Source organism: Gymnoscopelus braueri, assembly GCF_963280865.1.
Source record: "Gymnoscopelus braueri genome assembly, chromosome: 21".
NCBI classification, from domain to species: domain Eukaryota; kingdom Metazoa; phylum Chordata; class Actinopteri; order Myctophiformes; family Myctophidae; genus Gymnoscopelus; species Gymnoscopelus braueri.
This window is the reverse complement of record NC_137623.1, coordinates 41196112-41221111: the sequence shown is the minus strand read 5'-3', so window position 1 is coordinate 41221111 and position 25000 is coordinate 41196112. Positions and strand designations below refer to the sequence as shown.

General features: G+C 44.2%; 1 protein-coding gene across 1 annotated transcript in view; it reads right to left on the bottom strand.

Annotated features, from left to right (window-relative positions):
* Window positions 1–25000, bottom strand: part of LOC308077006 (contactin-associated protein-like 2) — a gene marked incomplete at both ends in the record, with an annotated part of 165056 nt that overhangs the window by 89932 nt on the left and 50124 nt on the right. The window contains 6 exons of the mRNA XM_080417535.1: window positions 2726–2875; window positions 6891–7152; window positions 12928–13071; window positions 22183–22367; window positions 23197–23347; window positions 24407–24459. Coding sequence (XP_080273661.1) covers window positions 2726–2875; window positions 6891–7152; window positions 12928–13071; window positions 22183–22367; window positions 23197–23347; window positions 24407–24459 — 945 coding nt within the window. The remainder of the gene's footprint in view (window positions 1–2725; window positions 2876–6890; window positions 7153–12927; window positions 13072–22182; window positions 22368–23196; window positions 23348–24406; window positions 24460–25000) is intronic.

Genomic DNA, 25000 nt, shown 5'->3' with positions numbered 1-25000 from the left:
GTGTGCAATGCAATTGAGGTGAAGTCTGCATGAGGTGGGATTTGAACCGGCAACCCTGTGGTTTCAAGGCAGATGATTAAGCCATTGGACCAACAGACCTGAATTGGTGAAAAGGAGCTCACAGATTTGGCAGACTTTCACGCAAATTGCTCAGAAATGCTGGGTTAAAATGTTTTTCAAACTGGTTAAATTGGGGTTTGAACCAGGGACCTACAGACTTGCGGTTAGACAGTGTAAAGGATAAGGATAATTCCTTTAACAGGTCCGTTCATGAAAGTCCTTGCGGCCTTGTTTCCAATGAGGGCCTGTGAGCAATTAGGGGTTAAGAGTCTTGCTCAGGGACACATTTCATTTCATCGACACATTTGCTGGCCTGGCCTGGAATCGTACCTGGGGCAACCAGGGCCTCTGGCTCCGTAGGCGGGCTCACTAACCACTCAGCTATGGCCCCAGTACTGACTGAGCTACTGGATAGACAGGACGCTAACTACTCTAGATCACTGGTTCACAAAACATTAACCAATAAAGATTTTTTTTTTCTGTCCTCGGAATGGAAACTAGTGAAAATAGTCGAACTACAAGCTCACAATGCGTTGCTATCTAAAAAGGTGTGAGATTGTAGATCGGCTATTTTCACAAGAAAGTATGTCATACATAAAAAACAACTACTCTCAAAAGCATTTCATGTTATTGTTTAAAAATTGCACATGTCTGAATTAAGTGTTACATGCTCGTTCTGTTTTTCAAAGTGACCGTCAGCAGTTCTCAGAAAGTCATTAATTAGTTCTACAATCGTTTCGTTTATAATGTGGAATGTGCACAGCTTTGAGATGCTAACGTGCCGGCTGACATGCTGTCATTACTATAGTAATGACAGCTGAACCACTGTTCCAGAGCTGCAAGTCCTGTTCATTTTATCCTGTTGGATTTATCCAACATATTAGATATCCAATGTTGCTGTATATGAAATCTATAACATTAACATCAAAAACAAGTGGCACATATAGACCCGGTAAGTTGCATTTTAGCTTTTAATGCCTTTTAAAATAAACAAAATGCTTTGCTCTGAAACCGTAGCTGAGAAACTATAGGAAACCACATGGCAGTGGTGTACATTTGCAGAAAGACAGATGACAGTTTAATTATTTTTGGACACTGTCCACCTTGTAAGCTGTCCGTCTCTAATGAGCCTGTTGGCTTCGCTGCGTTGGGCTGCTGATGTCAGCTGCACTGCATAGAGAATGATATACCGGTATTAGTTGCCGTGTCCAAGGCTCATGATATGCACTGCGATGTTAATTTGTATAAACTAGGCATATGCCCGTTGGGAACGCACCACCTCGGCTACCTGTTGTATCCATTGTCCGATTACTTAGTGCAGTACCCATTATCATAGCACTAGAGGGCGGTGTATGATGTCGGTACCATGACGTCATAGTGATTGATGACATCAGAGATCTCCATATATAGGCATAAAAGGGACACAGACAGACCGACACACAGATAGATACAGATATTTGCAGATTTATAAATATTTCTGGACAACCGCCAATCCGACCGACTTCCCACTCAGCACATTACATCCTCTGCGACACACACACCAAGTTTGACGTTGGTACAGTTCTCAAGTTATGTGTGGGATAGTCACATGAACAGAGAGTTCATGCAATTATACATGTAGATAGATATGGTTAACCATTAAACACTCCATGTGTACATGTTTACAAGAAAATATCCAGATGTCCATCCCTATAATGATGTGTATGTTATACCCTGCCCAAACCACCCGGAAGCTTCTATTCTTTTCACATCCCTCCTCCACCCCATTCACCTCCATAGTTGCTCTTTTCCCTGCTCCTCTCTTTCTCTCTCTCTCTCTCTCTCTCTAACTCTCTCTCCCTCTCTCACTTCTCAGGTTCCTGCTGGGGGGGTCACCGTCCACAAAGCCGTGCCGACGACGCGAACGACCTCCTCGCCAAAGACTGCTGGGGTCAGCAAACCCTCCCGGAACCTACGCCCCTTCCCCTCGTCCATTCTTATTCATTCAATAAACCATTGGTTCTCAAAGTGGGGTCCGGGGACCCCCAGGGGTCCTTGAGGGAGTTCCAGGGGGTCTCCAGCTAAATGATGGATAGGAACCAAATGGACCCTTATGGGTCTGTAACTCTGACGGGTCCATTTGGTTCCATTTGTACACTCTCAGAGTTAAATTAACATTGATTTTACATTATAAATTGGGGTCTCAGAGATAGAAATGCCATTAAATGGGGGTCCGTAGCCTAATGCATGTCAAACTGGGGGTCCTTGAAATTAAAATGGTTGAGAATCACTGCTAGAGCCGTAAAAGTCTTCTCTTATGGGGGTCCCTGACATATATTTTCAAATGGGGGTCTGTGGGCTAATAAGTGTCAATTTGGGGGTTCTTGACATGAAAAAGTTTGAGAACCAGTGCAATAAACATCCTTTTTTTTTTCTTTTTGGGAGGTTAGGGTTAGGATTAGGGTTAGGTTTAGGCATAGTTTTGTCAACATGCGACGTCGCCATGGCATCCCGTCATGTCAAAACTTGACTTGCAGGGCGTCCCGTCATGTCGAAACGTTACAGGGCTACTGACAGAGCTGCAAAATGTGACGCCTTGGGATTGAGAACGGGTTGCCCAGGGGTGTGGTCTTACCTCCCAGGTGATAGGTTCCTCCAGTGATGATGGTGAGGGGTGTGGTCTTACCTCCCAGGTGATAGGTTCCTCCAGTGATGATGGTGAGGGGTGTGGTTGCGCGGACAGCCGATGATTCATCGCCATCAATCATCAACATGGCGAGGTTCTCCTTGGCGACCAGTCGTACCGCGTGCCATTGACCATCGTTAAGACCTGAACCTGCAGGAACACAAACAGCATCACATTTAAGCTACGCTTTTGCAGACCTCACACATTTGCATTGTTAGATGAAACTGATAAAAAAAATCCCCCAGATAGTTAAATAAATAGATGAAGGTATATGGGTATTTCTTGGTGAAATTTAGATGGCATTTTGAAAAGATTGCAGGAGGTGAAATCTATCAGAGGCTGCTGGGAGGTGAATTGTATACGGGCTATAAAAATAACACATTGGTATCATGGGGGCAGAGCATTACAAAGAGAATAAACATTGGCTAACCAGATAAAGCATCACATAATTCAGCATGAAACTCCAGAACCACCCCTCTTTGCTACAAACATAATTTGGGACTTTTGCCAAAGGGCTAGTATAGCAGAAGTGGCATCCAGTATTCATCAGCTGCAGATGTAATTTACCAGCATTGGGTGGTTGTCGTCGTGGATGGTAGCTATAGTATTAATTCATCAGCATTGGGGTGGATGTAGTGGATGGTGCAAAAGTATTCATTTCAAGCCCCGAAGGTGAGTCAGAATCTAGCAGGGTGGTAGTTGTTTGAAACTCTTCCAGAAAGTGAACAGTGTGGGGGTGAGAGATATGGTTTAAAGCTGGCTGCAGGTGTGTGTGTGTGTGTGTGTGTGTGTGTGTGTGTGTGTGTGTGTGTGTGTGTGTGTGTGTGTGTGTGTGTGTGTGTGTGTGTGTGTGTGTGTGTGTGTGTGTGTGTGTGTGTGTGTGCGTACGTGCGGACAGGATTACACATGGTGGAATTGTCACACATATGAGAAACATGAGAATAAATGAGTCAGATGGGAGCTGAGCATCTTCTCACCCCTTGATTTAGAGTGGGATGGAAACCTCACTCCCTGACACATGCACGCACACACACACGGACGCACACACGTCTGATCATTCACGCACGCACACACACACACACACATGAACGCACAAACACACTACAGTGCATGGCAGACTACTTCCCACTCCCATGGGGGCCCTGGAAAAGCGCCATGTGTATGTGCATGGCACAGTACAGTATGTGTGTGACTATTATGTGTGACTAAAGTGTGTGGGTGTACTCCCCCCCCCCCCCACCCTCTCTGTAGTTATTCCATTAGATATGACTCGAGTATTCTATCAATGTGCAAAAACACAAACTGGAGTAATAAAGGAGAGAAATGGGGAGAGGATAAGACAAGATCAGATTGCGTTTCATTGCTGCCGCCTCTCTTGTCATGCTGGCGTCTGTTAACAAGAGGAATGACCGATAAGGCACACCCGATCTACTCTAGATTAAATACAATATACAAGTTCACAACAGGCTTGCCTCTGAAAGCCTTTCAGTGGTCACTGTGTACTTTCCAATTGATAAGAGAGTAATAATAACCGGGGAGAGAGAGAGACAGAGACACGGAGAAACAGTTCTGCCAACGGAAAACCGGTGCTTGATTTTCGAAGAGGTCAGAACTGCAGGACGAAGGCTGCTCTATCTGTGTTGTTATTCTGTCTGACCGGGGGCTGTGCCTCGAGGTAAGGAAGAAAGTTTACCCGAGGAGAAACCCTTAGGGACGACGAACAACCAGGTGGGCTATAAGGCTAGTTAATGGCCCAGACATCTGGACTGAACTGAAGGAGTGGGACGTGAGGGCGGAGCTGATGAGGATGAGAAAATGCTAAAAACTGATCTCCAGCTGTCAAAAAGACAAAACAGCTGTTGTGGATGAAGATAATGCAGGTAATGTAAATATGGATTGTACTATACTGATTACATCGACAAACATCTAAATAACCCATGAACACATTTTCATCATGGTCAAGTGATCTCTGTCCCTGCTGGTTTCAGTCCTGAATTCCAACCAATGAGAAGACTCTGGCAGATATGACGAGAGAGAATGTACAGGTCCATTAACAGGAGGGATGTATATTAGCCATTATCCAATTATGCAACAAGGAGCGTCGCACCCAATAATGCAGGGAGGGATACACTGGAGAGAATCCAGTATAGCCGCCCAGTAGTAGAAACAGAAATTAGGGAGTGCCATACCCCATTGCACCTAGAGAGTTGAACTGTAGATGTACCTTGGAAAGTCTCGGCTGCTTTTTTTCCATAATACAATAAGATGGTTCAATGGAGTGAATCAAAAAATGACGGGTATAAAAATAGGGACACAGTGAAAGACATTTCTCAGAGTTCTAAAGGCATCTATCTATCTATCTATCTATCTATCTATCTATCTATCTATCTATCTATCTATCTATCTATCTATCTATCTATCTGTCTTCATGTTTCAAGTGTAATAATATAATAATTATTATAAAGGATTCAAACAAGTGTGTGTGCGTGCTAGGGGGGTGAATCGTACACACACACATGCGTGTGTGTGTGTGTGTGTGTGTGTGTGTGTGTGTGTGTGTGTGTGTGTGTGTGTGTGTGTGTCACTGTCAGAACTCAGAAAGAATAAAGATATTGCAGGCTTGAGCTCAAATAGCCTGAAGGGTGATTCGGTAAGAAGCCCTAGAATGACATCAGTGGACAGGATGAAATAATGGTGTTGTGAAGGGAGAGAGAGAGAGAGAGAGAGTAGAGAGATGGAGAGAACGAAGAATGTTGGAGGGAGGGAGGGAGGGAGAGAGCGGAGGGGTGGGGGGGGTGGGGGTAGACAGTGCAGGATTGAGGGGATGAGAAGAGCGGAGTAAAGTGAAGCGAGGGGAGTGGAGTAAAGGAGAGGAGATGAGAGAGAACAGAAATACAGTATATAAGAAGTGATTATTGAACAGATTCACCAACACTCTGAATAGTGTAATCTTCCTATAATTTGAGTAACCTCTGTCTGTCTTGGGTGCGCGTCTTGGGTGGGTCGTGTCCCCGATCAAACTGCGCATGCGTCCCCAGCCGCGACACACACGCTGGCTCTGTGTGTGCGCATGCGTCGCATCTACAGCCCCAAAGCGTTACACTGTTGCACACACCACAGCGTTACACTGTTGCACACACAGAACACTCGCCTCCGCGGCCGTGTATGCACGTTGGGGAGGCACGTGTCAAAATGTACATTATTTGTGTTCGCGCGACGGCCGCGTATGTGTGTTCGCGACGGGGGACAGCTCTGGCCGCATGAGGGTGTGTGCGTGTGCGTGTGCGTGTGTGTGTGTGTGTGCTCGCGACGGGTTGCGCGTGTGTGTGTGTTGGCGACGGGGGACGGCTCCGGTGGTGGGGCCGCAACGGGACACGCGAGAGGAGGGGGGGGGGGCCTACGGGACGGGACGCGCAACAGGACGTGCAATAACCCCACGTTTGCAACTACTTTTGCCTGCGCACCTCACCGGGTATGGTCTAGTAATAAATAATAATTCTAGGGCTTCTTCTGGTTCTACCGAGGGAAGACCCGCCCCCACGCGTTATAGGTGGAGTTCTCCGACAGCAGGAGAATAGCTGTCATTACAGAAAAGTCGGCGTGACCATTAGGCACGGCTATGAATATTTATAGGTCCCTGTTCTATTAATTCATCACGTGCATGCACACACATCAAGCTGAGTGAAGACTTGGAAACGGTCCTGAAAGTCACCTCTCAGCTGTGCCATTTGGCAAAATGGTGGGCATCTTGAAGCAGGCTTGAAGCAGACTGCAGTATAGCAGCGAGAGATCTCCTACATAGTGTTTTTTTTTTTTACCCCTCATTACAAAATCATCCTGCAGGCCAGATTGGTCCCCTTCGCCGGCCACGTGACATGTGGCCCACCAGTCTCTTGTCTGAAAAAATAAAGCAATGTCTAAATAATATCCCCTCAGGTCTATTTACACAGGTGTTCATTGAAGAACAGCAAAGGAAGATGATGCCCCGCATAGTTCAGGTGAAATGTCACCAAACAAAAAGACAGGAGGCCTTGCTGCACCTTACAAGCAGACCAAACTGGTTTAAACCAACTGACGAATATTGCCATTTATATGTTCATTTATGTAGCTGCGTCTTTCTCTCTCTCTGTGTGTGCGTGTGCGTATGCGTGTGTGTCCGTCCTACCTGATGAAATGTCTATGTGGTTGGTCTTCATCGTCTGTGTCACGTTGATGTGCACAGTGACCTTGCCGTCCTCGAGGTCGATCTCCAGCGTCCCTTCATCAAGTTTACTGAAGAGGAGGAGCCCGTCTGGGTTCCAGGTGCGGAACTGGAAGCCCACGGATACGACGTTGTGATTGGCTCGTCCGGGGAGCTGCAGGAAGCTGGTGGCGTTGAAGAACACAGGAAAGGAGTGGGTCTCCACACAGGAGAAGGACACGTTACGCTGTTAGAGAGAGAGAGAGAGAGAGAGAGAGAGAGAGAGAGAGAGAGAGAGAGAGAGAGAGAGAGAGAGAGAGAGAGAAAGAGAGAGAATTAAATTAAAACACATGGAACCAGACTTAATGTAAACTAACAACAAAATAAAGTGCTCTTTTCCTTGCCTTACCTTACCAGAAAAGCACACAATGCTAAACAACTGGGGACAAATGGTCGCAAAGCAAGTTATAAGGCAACATAAATATCCACTAAATAGAGCACAACAGAGAGGGGGATGGGGCCTTCGGGAGAGGGGAGTTACGTAAAGGAGAGTGACCTAAAGAGAAATATTGGGCAGTTTTCATTCCAAATTCACACCAGAAGCAGCAGCTGCGATATTACATCTACCGCTGTGTTTTTCACACTGCCAGCTACAAAAGATACAAAGATACAAAGTGACGCAGCATCTTTCGCTGCGTCGCTGTTTAAGTGTTGATCAACATTGTTGATGTCAGCATGCGTCCGATGAGTGAGAAAAATATAACATATAATATATATCTATCTATATATTAGAGAAACCTCAGCCCTTCCGGTGAAGCCACTGGTGTCACTGAAGCCATTTCATTGTTTCGGTATCAACACAACAACAACATATCACATGTCACTACAACACTAGCCACAACGTGCACGCTTCATTTACGCATTGTTTCGTCTACTTTTTAGTGCTCACCACACATTCGCCTCCTCGGAGCATAATTGATTTCGTCCAACACAAAATCCCCACATTACCGACCACACCGGAAGGGGAAACCCTTTAGCACCGTTTGTGTGTCTGTGTCGTTCATCCGGGTCCCGAGGCGAGTGCAGCCGACTACGGCCAAGCGAAAACAAAGCGGTGGCCATTAAAATGTGTCCATCTCCAAAACAAAAAAAAGAGGCGAGCCCTTCAACCCCCGCTGTTGCTTTCGCTTTCGGTTTGCGTGTCGAAACACACACAGCTGTTGCAATGAACGTGTACACACTGTACTGTCGAGTTAAAACCGTGCCTGTGCCACGCAGCCACAGGGTTGCCAGGTTTCCAGGTATCGCGCGACTAACAAGCAATGCACACACACAATTCGTTTGGCTACTAGAGCCCCGTGCGCGGCTAGGGGGCAGGGCGCCCGCCCCGGACCTCTAGTAATGATACAATCTGAGACTAGAACAAACAGGGTCTTCAGAGATCCACACAGGGTAGGCAAGTTTATAGCAGGACAAGTTGGGAGGATAAGTATTTCACTTATCCTCCTCCCAACTGTGTACTGGTCAGTATTGAATGTAGGACAAAACAACAAATGGAAGAAATCTTGAAATCAAATCAAGCATGAAATGTTTCCGACTAGGAGCAAAGCCAAGGAAGAGGGAAGTGATTAGTGGTGTGCCACTGGCAGTAGCGAGTGAGGCTTTTCTTCACATGGAAGGTGTTTGTGAAGCTAGAAGGATGAAACGGAGTAGAGAGGGGAAAAAGGAGGACAGCAAATCAATGTGTTTGACGTTGGAAGAGGAGTTGCCGATGAGAGTTAATTTGAAAGCTGAAAAAGCCCTACTGAGGTGTTTTTGCTGTCAAGAACACGAGCATGTGGCAGCAGTATGTAGAGCAAAATGCAGATGTGGGACATATAAGACAAACTGTTGGGGAAATTTTGAAGAAGAGCAGGTACAGCCAAAAGGAACCATTACACTGGAGCAAAGCTACTGTATGTCGCTAACATAATTAAGTAAGTGAAGGTGAATAGGATGAGGAAAGAAAAGGGAATGTCATACGCTGAAGCTGTCAACACTGGAGGGGAAGGAAACGTGTGGCAGATCGAAAGGAATCAAAGGGGGAAAATAAATGGAGCTGATTTAAACATGTACTTGGGACAAAAAGTGATTTCTGGCTTTCATTGCTATGGTTGTAAACTGTGCAGTAGAAACACCACGCAAGTCAGAATGTTTAGAGTTGGTGCTGGACGCAGCCAGGAGGTTCTTGAAAGTTGAAGATATAAGTGTTGAAGAGTTGGACAACACTCTGAGAGAGGGTTTCACGCCAGCTCAGTCAGCGGTGGCTGAGTCATAGAATGGAAAATGTCATCAAAGGGATGATTGGGTAAAATAATTTGCACTGTGACGATAATACAAACTGCGTTCTACTCCCTACCTGTGGGAGGCAGCAATTTGCTGTAAGGCAAGTTTGCCAGAAACTACATAAAGAAGAAGAAGAAGAAGAAGACACTGATTGCAGAGTAAAATGTTAAGGTCAGGTGGGGAAATACTTAATATTCTGGAGTTACATCCCACAGTTTTGTAATGCTGTGCTTTTAATGAGAAGAGCCCAGGTATTTAATATGCTGCTTCTGGTTGTAAACACAACATGCATCACAGCAGCTGCAGTGATTTCTTTCTTTATGAGCTGCAGACAGTGAAATGTCAGGTGGAATATCAACGGAGAACATGAAAACAGTGAGACCGAGCTGGGAGAGACCAGCAGGGGTTCAGGTGGATCTACAGTCATTAATTAGGTTATGATGCATGGAAGAGTTCACACCCATTCTGAGTTCAAACCAAAAACATACAATAATGTTAACCAGTATGTTGACCAGTTATTATTATTACAGTGTGTGTTGTTGCAGAATGTGTGCAAAGGTCTTTACACACGGAGGCAGTGCTTAATTAATGCCGGAGCTGGCTGGAGCTCGGCTCCGGGACCTGCCTCCTGCGCTCCGGTACCTCTAGAAGGCGTACCGTCACCTCAAATTAATTCAGCTATAACATTTTCCGCTCAATGTCCCTTCCTACAATGGAAAAGGACCGTGGATGAAATTAAACTGGGTTAGGTTCGTAAATCTTCACAATAACCACTTTATTATTCGCCCGTGAGCTGGGTGGGTCGGAGAGCTCCGCTAATACAGCAAAGGCCCCGCCTCCCCCTCCGTCAAACAGTTGTCAGTGTTTACCCGACCAGAGTGGTCGGGTAAAGTTTGATGTCAGTAAATAAACAGCTGACGGGTTCATGAGCTCCGGCACCTAATCATTTCCAAATTAAGCTCAACACGGGGGGTGTGATGAATAAAAGAAAATGCTAAATACTCAACGGCTACTATATTCATCGTGTCCATGGACCAGTGATATAATTTAAATTACGTAATATATTTTTTTAGGTATAAAGCCCAGGCTTGTTCCTGCGCTAAGTTTGGGACAATGGCCTTCATGCTCCCTCTGCCTGGAATCCTGGAAACTTAAAAAAAACTCAGGAACTGCAGGCTTTTACCTAGATGATTTTAAAGCTCAAGTTATAGTTATGTTAAAAGATGAGATGAGAGAATGTAGATGTTCGGTTATGGGTTATATATGGGTTATATTTATTTAATTAGCATGACCTTTTCTCCTCAGCAACTCCCCTACTCTCTAATCTAGAGAGTCACCATCATTTACCTTTTTTATGTTATTGTCTTTCCGTGTCTTGCACGTGTCTTTTTGACAGCTGCCAGGTTTTGGCCATGTCTCAAAAAATAGATCTCTGATCTGAAGTGACTACTTGGTATAATAAAGGTATAATAATAATAATTATAATTATAATAATAAGACACATTAATAAATAAACTAGAAAAAGTGCTCCTGGGAGCACAGGTCTCCGCCAGGTCAGGTAGGTTATTGTGGCCTCCTGGTGGCGCTATAATAGGCCAATGTTTAAAGGGTGCCATTTGTTCTTAGGCCTTGCACGGCAATCGGACACTGCATTCATGGTTTGAGGCATTTTGTGCAAAAGAAAATGTTTTGCTAAATTAGACCTGCTGGTGGCGCTATAATCAACATAGTGTGAATGTGCGTGGAAAGTTTGACCGCAATCGGACGGTGCGTTCACGATTTGTGGAATTTTGTTCAAAACAAGCCACTACTGCAAACTTTAGATGTCAATCTTAGCCAATGAGGATGGAATATGAAAAATCAAACACATCCGTCTTGATCACATGACTATGGAGATCATGTGTACCGATTTGCGTGAAATGTGGATAACATCGGAAGGAGTAATATAAAAAAAAATGTTTTACATAAGTCGGCATCCTGGTGGCGCTATAAAAGGCAAATGTAAAAAATGCAGGGCAAAGGTTTTTCCTTGACCTCTAGGGAGTGCGCATACAAAGTTTTACACAGATCGGTGCAGTGATAGGTAAAAATATGAATCGGCCTGTTATAGCGCCACCATGAGGCTGATTTCAACATTTTCAAGTGGCATTTCTTCCTCGGCATAGTGGAAATATGCGTGCAAAATTTCACGGAAATTGCATGCTGTGTTCATGATTTGAGGCATTTTGTTGAAAACAAAGCACTCCTGCAAACTTTGGAAGCCATTTTTAGCCAATCAGAATGGAATATGAAAAATCTGAAAGACCCGTTTCGTTTAATGACTATAGAGATACTGTGTACCGATTTGCGAGATTTTTGAACAAAATCTGTAGGAGTACTGTCAAAAAATATGTTTTGCACAAATCGGCCTCCTGGTGGCGCTATAAAAGGCCCATGTGAAAAATTTGGGGCAGAAGTTCGGAATTGGCATCCAGGGAGTGTGTGTGCACAGTTTCGCTGCGATCAAGCCAACGGTGCCAGAGATTAGCTGGTCACAGACGGACACACACACGGACGGACGGACGGACGGACAGACAAACGGACGGAGGGTAAAACATACTTTCTCGCCATGCCTTTCGGCCTGGCGGAGACAATAACAAAATACATTTTACATTCCGTGTGAATGTACTTGACACAAACAACAGTTTTGTGTCACAAAAACCAATCCCTGAAGAAGACCTTTCCAGGTAAAGAACGTTGGTATTCCTTTAATAAATTAAAGCCTGCATCGTGGCTATGAGTGTGCTGCCTTTTCTTCACTCTTAGACTTATTTACCAAGGTCAGCAGCACCTCATTAATACTGGTGTGCGCCCTTCTCCTGTTTGTTTATGCAGTATGACTTTAACATTTTGAAAATAGGGCTTTGGTTTCTGACCCAAGGATTCTGTGAGAGGCAGTGAAGGTGTTGTTAGAAGCAAGGCAGTTTGAACACATATATTTTCAGGGCAAATTCATTGCACATAAACACAAATAAATGCCCCCTGAGGTCAAATGACTCACAGTCATGTAGACGTCCAAGTCTCAATAAACCTGCCTCATGCTTTATTAACACATTTTACCAAACGGACAGAGCGAAAACTAAAGACATTTTATTCGTTTTATTTAGTTATGTTTACAAGGACAAGGTCCCGCACACCTCTTTCTTTGGTTTGATTATCAGAGATCCCCTTTTGAACATTGTCACCTTTGTCCTACGCACCTGTCACCAACCTTTGAGGTGTGCATCAGACTTCTTCTAAACAAACGTTAGGTTTGGAATTGCATCATTTCAGCTACTTTTTTATCAATTCCTAAAGTCTAGTTTACATTTCACACCTAGTTGTAGTTTAGTTTTAGTTAACTATTGGCCTTGGTCTGTGAGAGCGAGTGTGTATTTGGCAGGCTTAGAATTGAGAATGAGTTATGAGCATGGTGGATTCAGTGATGTTGTTATGTGGTGTTTACTGTGTGTGTGTGTGTGTGTGTGTGTGTGTGTGTGTGTGTGTGTGTGTGTGTGTGTGTGTGTGTGTGTGTGTGTGTGTGTGTGTGTGTGTGTGTGTGCGTGCGCGTGCGTGTGTGTGGTGTGTGTGTGGTGTGTGTGTGTCGTGTGTGTGTGTGTGTGTGTGTGTGTGTGTGTGTGTGTGTGTGCGTGTGCGTGCGTGCGTGTGTTTCTCTTACAAAGCTGGAGGTGTTGAGTTTCTTGCGGCGGGCCAGGTCAGTGATGTTGTCTCCATTGTAGTTGATGCTCTCCATGCAGCCTCGGAAGTTTTTCCTTCCCACGTCCAGCGGCTTCCCACTGTACGGCATTCCACCAAAACTCAACTAGAGGCAATCAGGGAGAAAGACAGAGAGTGAGGTAGGACATCCCAAAAGAAATGATCAAATTATATATGGCTTGCAGACACAAAAGTCAAATTGCAGATGATGTGGTGCTGCTGTCTCCAACCAAATAAGGACTACAGAACTGTCTTGATCGTCTGCACACACACTACTGTATCACAGAACTGGGCCTTGACAGAGAATCTAAGCAAGACAATCTCTCTTATCACATCAAAAGTAACAAACAAAACAACAATATTGGACTCTGTTATAATATAGACTAATTATCAAAATTCAAAATAGAGCATTTAATTGTTATAACCTAAAAGATAGACCCAGACATGCTTCATAACAAAACTCACCTACAGCAGTGGTTTTCAACCTTTTTCATGCCAAGGACCCCTATAAATTGATATATATTTGGCCGCGGACCCCCATCTGAAAATGTTTGGTGCCAGGGACCCCCAGAAGCAAAGATTTGAGTTAAAAATGATTGCTTTAAGAAAATATATATTCAGAGGTATGCACACATTTTCAAGATTTAAAAACAAATAGCAGATCTACAAGCTCATAGCGCGGGGCTATGAGCTTGTAGATCTGCTATTTTTGAATAGCCAAAGCTAAGTGCTTAAAATGATTGTGATGCTATTTTAACTAATTTCACTGGGGACCCCCTGGTAACCCCCTCAAGGACCACTGGTGGTCCCCGGACCACTGGTTGAGAACCACTGACCTACAGCATAGAGAGCCAGTGGAGAGACAGCCTCTTCAGCCAGTTTTTTGGGACTCTGTTCTCATACACAAGCACAGCCACCAGACAGATACCCCACTGGACTGGCAAAGTGTAAGAAAACCAAAAAGAAAACTAACTGACACATTGGGGGGCAGGCGGGGGGGAATCACCCAAAACCCAGAACGGATTGGAATGTTATTTAACCTAAACAGAGAATGCACTGTGGCAGAGTACACTTTGACTGTTACTAAATTAAGAAACCCTTGACTATGTATCGAGTCAGTGAACACAGCCTTACCATTGAGAAAGGCCGTCAGAGACAGACCCGGCTCCCAAGAGACGACAAATTGTGCATCCACTGCACACAAGATGAGGTGGAAAGCTACAATTTCTAACTGCCAGCCAGCTGTGCCAAGACATCAAATAATTTGAAAACATCACTAGAAACTCCCATTTCTGCTGGGTGAAACACTCCAATGGGTAGAGATGGGCAATATCTTCCTATAATTAACCAAAGCTCTGTAGTGGTGTGAGGGTGGTGGTGAGCCCAAAATCTGTGCTGCCTGGTTCTCCTCAGTGGCTGGAGCAATTGATCTGAATTTGCACACAGCCATTGACCATTACCATGTGCACGGAACGGCGAAGCACGTTTTTCACTTTCCCCAATGTTTTTGTGTTCACTGGCTCCCGGGTTACCAAATCATGTGCGCATATCCCCCCACGGATATGGTCTAGTTACAATTAAATAAATACATATTTAATTACATTATTTAAAAACATATTTGATTACTACGCCGGCCAGTGCTGCTGCATGAACACAGACATAGCCTGCCCCCCTCCAATATTAAGTTATTATACAGTAGCAAGTAGGGATGTACTGATAATATCAGTACAATATCTGTAAGTTTTGGCATAATGCTTGAATGTCAACTATGTTTTACAATGTGTCCTATTCGAAATGGATATAACAAATGTAGATGCCTGCTTCTGTAGCTAAATCTGTCTTCCACAGAGAACAGACACATACAGAAAGTAGGTCTCTCAGCAACACACATACAAATATACAGGCACAAATACAATACAAAGTACTCACATTTCCACTTTTTCTTTTTATTGGCACACACCAATAAACGAACGCTTATGCGTTTCAGCTATGAGCCTTCATCAGAGACATTCATATCACATAGATTCGGTGTGTGGACTATATTATGATAAATGATTAGTATTGCTCTGGCAATGTAAACATAATGTTTACCATGCCAATAAAGCCCTAACGTATTTAGAGAGAGAGATAGAGGGAGAGGGAGAGACAGACAGGGGGGCGGGGGGCATTTGACCCGCTGAGAAACATAATTGCTAAATAAATGGAGTAGGACAGAGTCTATGAGGTCAGTATAGAACAATGGTTCCTCAAGCAGCAGTGGTTAATTTGTATCCCTGGCAGCCTTAGTACCTGCCACACCTGTCCTGCACAACTCAACAATAAAAATGTCCAGTAGGTCAGCTTACTCCTCGTTTAACAGGAACACATGTTTGCTGTAAAGCCAAGGTGTCCGGGCTCGCTGAAACAGAACGTTAGCTATAGCTGTGTTTAACCATCTTTAGTCCACAGTCCTTTATATAACAGCCTCTGTGCTGGTTTCAATCTAAAAACTCATCATCCTAGAGGAGATGATGTTCTTGAGGCCGTACGATACAACTGTTTGTAGCCATTTCCTTTTTTACAACTTTGCACACTCATCCAATTTATCTGTGTAGTCCTATGTGCCCACAAAAACGGCTAAAAACATTAACCCTCTCCTTCCTCACTGAAGCCCATTGGCAAAATGGGAACTGCCTCCCTCCACTGCCCTCCTAAATTACTCTTGTCCCAGTTTACTTTAGCAAATGAGGTATTTTTTTACTGTAAACACACCAAGGCTACCAACTCTGACCTAGACTCTGTTTGTGTTTTAATAAAATTGCTGACATATGTGTTCAGGTGACACGGGTAGAAAGCCCAGTCAACATATTATTTTTGTCTAAACAAAAGGGTCTCGATGGTTGGACTGTATAGCGTCCCAGAAAGAGTGAAAAACTACCTAACAACAATTTGAATGTGTATTGGTTGCACCTGTAGCCCTTTCCCCACCTTCATAATGCATGATGCTTCACTGTATACAGTAGCAACCCCAACCACGGTATAAACTCTCCCGTAAAGAAAAAGGCATTAAGGAAGAAAAACTAAATCAAAACATCATCATCTACAGTACTCTATCAAAAGCCTTGTCTTGATCAAGTGATACAATCTCAATGTCATCATCATTCCATTCATCTTAAATCCCTAATAAGGAAAAGATTGTCCATTATTGTCCACACTGGAATGCATGCAGTATGTTTATAGCCTTGCGAGGCCAGACTAAAAAGTGATCTAGCTCTGGCATATGTGTCTGGTTTTCAGGCTACTATGTTTGGTCCATGTGAACAATTAAATTCATATACTGCTTCGGCCTATTAATAAAGCTATGGAAAGTATCTTATCATCTGAATACAGGAGAACTTCCAGCCTTCAGGTTTGTTTTTTATTAATAGAGCCAAATCTCCTGTCTTCGAGGGGGGGGGGGAGCGGAGGAACCGTCCCGTGACAGGAGGTTGGCAGGGAGCCCCCCCCCCATCAAGGCACTCAACAAGTGCCTCATGGAGATCAGTGCCAAGACACCCCCTAGGAGCGTTTTTCAAAAATATGCAGGTAATCCATCAATTCCTGGAGCATGTCCAATGGCCAGCTGTACAACCGCGTCCAGTGTGAGGTCTAGTAAGACAGAAAAACCGAAGAAAACTACTGAACGGCTGCAACATATTCAAAATGCAGCAGCCAGAATCCTAACCAACACCAGGAAAAGGGACCACATTACCCCTATACTTGCGTCCTTGCATTGGATCCCTGTGAAGTTTAGGATAGATTGTAAAGTTACTTTACTTGTTTTTGAAGCCTTGAATGGCCTAGCACCTTGCTATTTGTCAGATTGCCTGCTTTAATTCTACTCTCGACTAGATTTTAACTTTTTGCTTTGTTTAACTTGTGTTTTTAACTTGAATGTAAAGCACTTTGAACTGCATTTATGTCTGAAAGGTGTTCTATAAATAAAGATGATTATAGTACTGAAAGATGGGAGGCTGGCCTGCATGAGACTAGGGTTCATGTGGTTAGGGAGCTCTGCAGCATACAGTATGGTGGGTTCAGGGTTGCAGTCCTTTGCACTGTAGCAGGCCGTATTAAAATCCACAGCATGGTCCCTCATCTCAGTGGGGTCTGTGGTCACTCTGCCCCCCTGGGGGCTTAACACGTTAAAGTTAATTGCTTTCCACTTGCTGCAGATTCCTCCAATTAAAAAGGAGCTCACAAAGAGCTCTCAAAAGGGCCTACTCTGTGTGGAGTTTGCATGTTCTCCCCGTGTCTCCTAGGGTAGTTAATACCCTCACAAAAACATGTAGTAATCCTGGTCGCTATACCGCCTCCCCCATGACAGCCGGGGCGCCTGATGGAGGGGAAGGGAACTGGTTGGAATAACGTGTTCCTTCCACGCGCTACGTCCAACCAGGGAAACTCTCCCCTGTCAGGTGACAAGAAGGTCAGTTGGCTCTCATGCCTGAAGGAAGCATGAGCTCGGCCCTGGCCTCCCTACTGTGGGGGACTGGTGTAGTGCTGGTGTAGGGCTGGTGTAGCGCCCAGGATCACTTAGGAAATTGGCACCGGGTGAAAAAAATGGGTTACAAAAATCGTGGGATAAAAAAAAAAAAAAAAAAAAAAAAAGGAGCTCACACTGATTTGTGTGGGTTTTGGACAAATGTGTAGGAGACGTGGCAAAAAGTGTGTTTTTAATTAAGAAAACTGGAAAATCTAGTCTGGCACAAATGGCTGAGGTCTACCGTATATTGGTAGTTGCATCATGAGCCAAGATCCAAAACAAGATTTTGATTGTATGACGTACGGTTAGGCTAAAACATGAAGCAGCACCATGAGGCCGATTTAAAATGGGGGCAGAGATTCTTCCATGGCCTCCTACTGGGAATGTGCGGGCAAAGTTTCACGCCAATCGATCCAACAGTGCTGGAGATTAGGTGTTCAGCACGCACGCACGCACGCACGCACGCACGCACGCACGCACGCACGCACGCACGCACGCACGCACGCACGCACGCACGCACGCACGCACGCACGCGTGGCCAGGCTTATATGAATGGAGTTGCGTCATGATAAAATGAATCCATGGAAAAGGAGATTTTGATTGTACGACCTACGGTTCAAGAGTTATAGGCCAAAACAAGAAGGGCCCTGTTATAGTGCCACCATGAGGCCAATTAGAAAAATATGCGAATGTGCGGGCAAAGTTTCACACCGATCGGTCCAACGGTGCCGGAGATTAGCTGTTCATGGACGGACGGACGGACAGGAGTGCAAACATAACATGATGCGAACAGCTACTGACCTTTTGAAAGTTTGCATGCCAATCTTGGGTCTCGAGCTGAAAACGTTTGAGAACCCCAGCTCAATTGCATCAAAGACCTCGGCTCCACTTTCCTACTCTGCAGCAGCTGGTGACTGACTGCCAGTCTCTGCACTGCATGGTGTATAGACACTCACTGTCTCTCATATGGTTCTCAAACTCCTGTAGTGCTACTCTGGGAGAAAGAAATGTATTGCTGGCAAAACACACATTTGGGCCATACCCATCTCACACCATCTGCTCAGAGAATGAAACTCCCTTCTTTGCTTTCCATGGCCCCCAAAAGTTCTGAAAGCTCTGACAGAAATCTCCATCATGAAGCAGCTTCTTTGTTTAAATGCCAGTAGGACTGAATTTGTGCAGAAGCGGAAAAACAAAACTCGACAGGGCTAATACAGCTCTTGAGTGAAGTATTAAATCTGTGCTGCAACAACCCTGTTATCGGACATCCTAACAATGACATGTGTATTGCCAAGCTGATGGATGTCAGTGTTGCCATGTCTTATTTTTCGTGAAAAATCTTGAAAGTCGTGAAAATGTGTGCAAATCTTTAAAGCGAACATTTGTAACTAAAATCTTTGCTTCTGGGGATTCTACATAATGTCTTCTAAATCCTAACATTTGTTTTGAAAAAAAAAAACATGTTGCTACAATATCAGAGGTTCTCAAACTTTTTCATGTCAAGGACCCCCAAAATGATATGTATTTGTCCACGGACCCCCCCCCCCCCCCCCCCCGCATCTCAAGATAAATTGTTCCCCCAAGACTCCCAAAAGCAAAGATTTGAGCTAAAAAATCTATATATATCTATATATATAGTCTATATATATTCAAAGATTTGCACACAATTTTATTTTTCGAAAATAGCAGATCTACAAGCTCATAGCACGGCACAGAGTGCCGTACTAGGAGCTTGTATATCTGCTAGACTAGAGAACAGGTTGAGAAAGCACTGACCCTCCCCACCATAATCCACATCCAGTCTCGTTAGTCCAGGGAGTCACTGTTGCTTTCCTATACAAAGACTCCCATCTAAATATTTCTGTTGACATGTCTTGTTTATTGACTAGAGTTCATGCTTCATCTGCTTCTTCTGACCAGACTGACTCATAAGTTGCTCTGGATAAGAGTGTCTGTTAAATGCCCAAATTAGAGGAGAGGGAGAGGGAGAGGAGAGGAGAGGAGAGGAGAGGAGAGGAGAGGACTTCATGAAAGAGGAGAGGAGAGGAGAGGAGAGGAGAGGAGAGGAGAGGAGAGGAGAGGACTTCATGAAAGTGAAGACAGGTCTTGTGACTTTCATTGTAAGATGTATACTGTGTTTTATGACAACATGAAGTTAATTTAAAACAAGTACCACTAGTGTGTGTGTGTGTGTGTGTGTGTGTGTGTGTGTGTGTGTGTGTGTGTGTGTGTGTGTGTGTGTGTGTGTGTGTGTGTGTGTGTGTGTGTGTGTGTGTGTGTGTGTGGTGATGCTTCACTGGTCTCAGTAATTACTGCCAAGGGCAAACACAACTAGACCCGGATATCGTTGCTGTTGGGGTGGGAAACCTAATATGTCCAAAACTGTTACTTTTCAGGATTCAAATTCAAAAAGAGCAAAGATAGCTGAACTACAAGCTCAAAACGTGCCGCGGTGCGGCAGCTTGACACTCTGATATGACAAAGTAAGGCGTCAATTTATGAAAAAGATGCAAAAGAAATATGGAGATAAGAGGTTTCTGCACGACAGCAATGGCATTCCGTCTGGACTGTGCACACAACAGTGCACACAACAGACCCACAGCACAAACACACACACTCACACTCACTGTACATACACATGTCAACACACACACAGATATACACACACTCATGAGCTGGGTGGCAAACAGAGAGAGAGAAACCTGTCTCTGGACTGGACAGACAGTCGATAATACCACACACACGCGAACACACACACACACACACACACACACACACACACACACACACACACACACACACACACACACACACACACACACACACACACACACACACACACACACACACACACACACACACACACACACACACACACACACACACACACAGTGTTGTATGGATTTTCCAGATGTCTTAAATGGTCAGCTTTACTTAAATAGGAGTGCAGTTTCCATGCACGCACATTCTCTCTCTCTCTCTCTACACATGCTGGTTGTACATTCTAAAGTCAATGTATTTAGTTGCACTCATGTTTCATCATGCAGACATTAATTATGTGTGTATTATGGATTCGCAGTGAAACACGGAGTATGAAACCAATATCTGATATCCTGTATCATCAAACTGTTCACAGACCAAACTAGCCATGGATGTGGAGCTAAAGGATGGAAGCAAATACTTTCATGCACGCATATAAGGGTTAGTGAACCAAAAAAAAACAAGTCTACAAAACAAAAACAATAAATGATCCGTAGCCTGCGAACTAGTTCAGGCAGATACACTCGAGAGGTTTATATGCATATGCAGCACTATTGTATGTGATGTGTCAAGTAGCTGACCAAATTGGCGGTCTATTTAAGCTCACCTGATTCATTGCACTTTCTCTTGCTGTCTGTGCTGCCACTGATGTTGTATGTGCTTTGTTTGCTCCCACCACCACCACCCCAGCACCACCAGTCGGCTCTGCTTTCCCTAAGGGTTCTGTTTTCCCCTTGGGGGTTTGTTATGTAAGGTATACCGCGCCGGTAGTTGTTGAGAAATAACATCCGACAGGAAGATTAAACGCCGAGGCGAAAGCTCGTTGTGAGCTTGTAGATCTGAGCTTTTTGAATATCGCTCCTGACTACCCCATATTACAATAAACTAGAAAAAGTGCTCCTCGGAGCACAGGTCTCCGCCAGGTCAGGTAAGTTATTGTGGCCTCCTGGTGGCGCTATAATAGGCCAATGTGAAAAGGGTGGCATTTCTTCCTCGGCCTAGTGGGAATGTGCGTGCAAATTTTCACGGAAATCGCACGCCGCGTTCATGATTTCAGACGTTTTGTTCAAAACGGACCAATCCTGCAAACTTAGTCAATCAGGATGGAATATGAAATATCGGACAGATGCGTCTTGATCACATGACTATAGAGATACTGTGTACCGATTTGTGTGATGTTTGGATAAAATTTGAAGGATTAATATCCAAAAATGTATTTGACATAAGTCGGCCTCCTGGTGGCGCTGTAAAAAGCAGATGTGAAAAATGCAGTGCAGATGTTTTTCCTTGGCCTCTAGGGAGTAGGCGTGCAAAGTTTCACGCAGATCGGTGCAGTTATAGTTAAAAATGCAAATCGGCCTGTTATAGCGCCACCATGAGGCTGATGTGAAAAGTTTTAAGTGCCATTTCTTCCTCGGCCTAGTGGGAATGTGCGTGTGCAATTTTATGCAAATGGCAAGCTGCGTTCATGATTTGAGGCAGTTTGTTCAAAACGGACCAATCCTGCAAGCTTTGGATGGTAACCTTAGCCAATGAGGATGGAATATGGGAAATCGGACAGATCAGGGTTGATCACATGACTATAGAGATACTGTGTACCGATTTGCATGATGTTTGGTTAAAAACTGTAGGAGTAATGGGAAAAAATGGGTTTTGCACAAATCGGCCTCCTGGTGGCGCTATAACAGGCCCATGTGAAAAATTTGAGGCAGAGGTTCTGAATTGGCATCCAGGGAGTGTGTGTGCACAGTTTCGCAGCGACCGGGCCAACGGTGCCGGAGATTTGGTGCTAACACACAGACAGGACACACGGACGGACGGACGGACGGACGGACACACGGACACACGGACGGACGGACAGGGGCGAAAACATACTCTCTCGCCATGCCTTTCGGCCTGGCGGAGACAATAAAACTAAAACTATGTCCACATCCAGTATATGTGTCCTCTCACCTCATAGTCCAGGTCCAGGTGGTCAAACTCTCCGTTGGTCCTGAAGTGCTGTGTGTGTCTGTCCAGGGTGAAGTTGACGTTGCGTCGGTAGCGTTCGATCACCACTGAGTGCCAGTGGTGGTCGTCCAACAGGCTGCCTGTCGTCACAGAGGTGTGGCCCAGAATGGAGCCGTAATGGTTACTGCCTGTTGATGACGAGCACAAAACCACCAATGAGGAGGAGGAGGAGGAGAAGAAGAAGAAGGTTGTGTGTGTGTGTGTGTGTGCGCGTCCGTGCATAACAGGGGTTATAGGATCAAAAACATCTGCCACACACACAGGAATGTGTGTGTGATTGCGTAATTGACATAGTTAATTTTATAAAATACAAAATATTCTATTGAAAATGTAAATACAATTATTTTCAAAATTATATATATATATTATTTTTATGTGTGCGTTCATGTGTGCGTATCTGCACATATAAACGTGTTATAAGCGTAGTCAATGCACGTTGTGCGATAACGTGGAACAGAGCATGCACGTGACCAATATCAGTCAATGAAGAAACTACACGACACAACTACACAAAAATGCACAATACGTCAGGCGTTGGTTTGCCGCGAAGGTGTAGGATTTTTGCCACAGATGACCCCCCATACCTGCGTGCTTGTGTGTGCGTGTGCGTGCGTGTGCGTACGTGTGCGTGTGCGTGTGCGTGTGCGTGTGCGTGTGTGTGTGTGTGTGTATATGCGTGTGAGGGAGTGCGTGTGTGAGTGTGTGTGTGTGTGCGTTTGTGGGGGCTGGACAATTTAAATAAATATATATATATATATATATTTTTTTTTTTTATGTCCACATATGCCACATATTTGGATATATATGTACATATATGTAGAGACATATATGCAGGCGGCCAATTCCGAATATGTCACATACTATATATACGTATATATGTGCATATATATATAAAAATATATGTTCATATATTTCCTTTGCCCCCCTGGTGGCAGAGGAAAAAAATGCGTGTCTCACCCAGGTTGATCTGCAGCAGTAGTCTGGCCATGTGGAGCTCCAGGGTGATGTAGTCTCCCTGCTGACCTTCACCGTGAAGGATCACACCCTCGCTCTCTGACGTCTTGAACTTCAGCGCAATCACGTCCTTAATGATCTTCATCTTCTTCACCTGCAATAAAGGTTTTCAAAGGTCATACAGTACATCTCGGAACTCCAAGGGGATCTCCAAGATGTCGAGCGATGTTCAGGGCTTTAGATGTTCCGGACTTCACTTGAGGCCGTTGGTTTAATTGAAGCTTATACAGTATGGGTTTCTAACCCATTAAGACCGGGAACGCATCTGTGTGTCGTTTTAAGATTTCTTTAGGCAATTAAAAAAATAGCAGATGTACAAGCTCATAGCGCGGCACCGAGTGCCGCGCTATGAGCTTGTAGATCTGATATTTTTTGGGAGGAAATCGTGAAAATGTGTGCACATCTTTGAATGCATATCTACATTTTTATCTTAACTCTTTGTTTCTAGGGGTCCCTGGAACAAAATATTTTCAGATGGGGGTCCACGGCCAAATACATATCATTTTGGCTGGTCCTTGGCATGAAAAAGTTTAAGAACCACTGATATATATGTTTAAACTGTTAGGATTTAGAAGACCTTTGTAGAATCCCCCAGAAGCAATAAGATTTGAGTTACAAATGTTCGCTTTAAAAAATATATATATATTCAAAGATTTGCATTCATTTTTTACAAATTTTCAAATATAGCAGATTTACAAGCTTGTAGCACAGCACTGAGCTATGAGCTTGTATATCTGCTATTTTTGAATAGCCCAAAGGAATCAAAAAATGACACAGATGCGTTCCCGGTCTTAATGGCTTAAAAGAGTTTTAACTCGTAAGTTGCTTTGGATAAGAGTGTCTACAATGTACAATGCAATATGCTGATACTGACATAATGGTGTAATAGCACCATGTGCGTATGAATATGTGTGCTTTTAAATCATAAACTTGACAAAACTTTGTAAGACTATGAATAGATAGATGCTATTTGTTTAATAATGGATCTCTGTGATCTGAAATTATCTCTAATTATCGTCCTACTTATTTCTGCACTTGCCTCTGTTCTGATGATTACAGTAAAAGACTATGACATTTTGTGTAATTAGACAGTTTTGGTCTTATAATTGGAAAATGAAATGAGACATTTGTCAAAAAATAGCAACAGCTGTACCTTGAAACGATACGAGATTACTCCCTGTCCGTCAAAGTTGATCACGTCAGACCCTGAGAATGAGAGAGAATGAGAGAGAGAGAGAGAGAGAGAGAGAGAGAGAGAGAGAGAGAGAGAGAGAGAGAGAGAGAGAGAGCATAAATGTAACAGAGGCTGAACAGCGAACGCCAAGTGGAGTTCAAGAGAAGAGACAATGGCCATTGACCCCGTTTCCACGATGCCGGTCCTCTTCTGTCAAAGAGAGAGAGAGTGTGTGTGTAGGAATCAACTTGTGAAAATGTTTTTTTAATCACAGCTGTTTGAAACAAGATAGTAGGAACAAGACGGAGTGTGTGAGAGAGAGAGAGAGAGAGAGAGAGAGAGAGAGAGAGAGAGAGAGAGAGAGAGAGAGAGAGAGAGAGAGAGAGCTGTGAAGAAACACAGGGGAAACCATCAACCCCATAGTTCTCCATCAGAGGCAGGAGGTCAAGTTACAGTTTGATATGGGTTAACTAATACATTTTCATAATGAGATGAGAAACGGCCCTTCAACCCTGTCCTCACAGCCACAGGACGCATGAGCTCCCCTGTCACAGAGAGAAATAGGTGGTTACC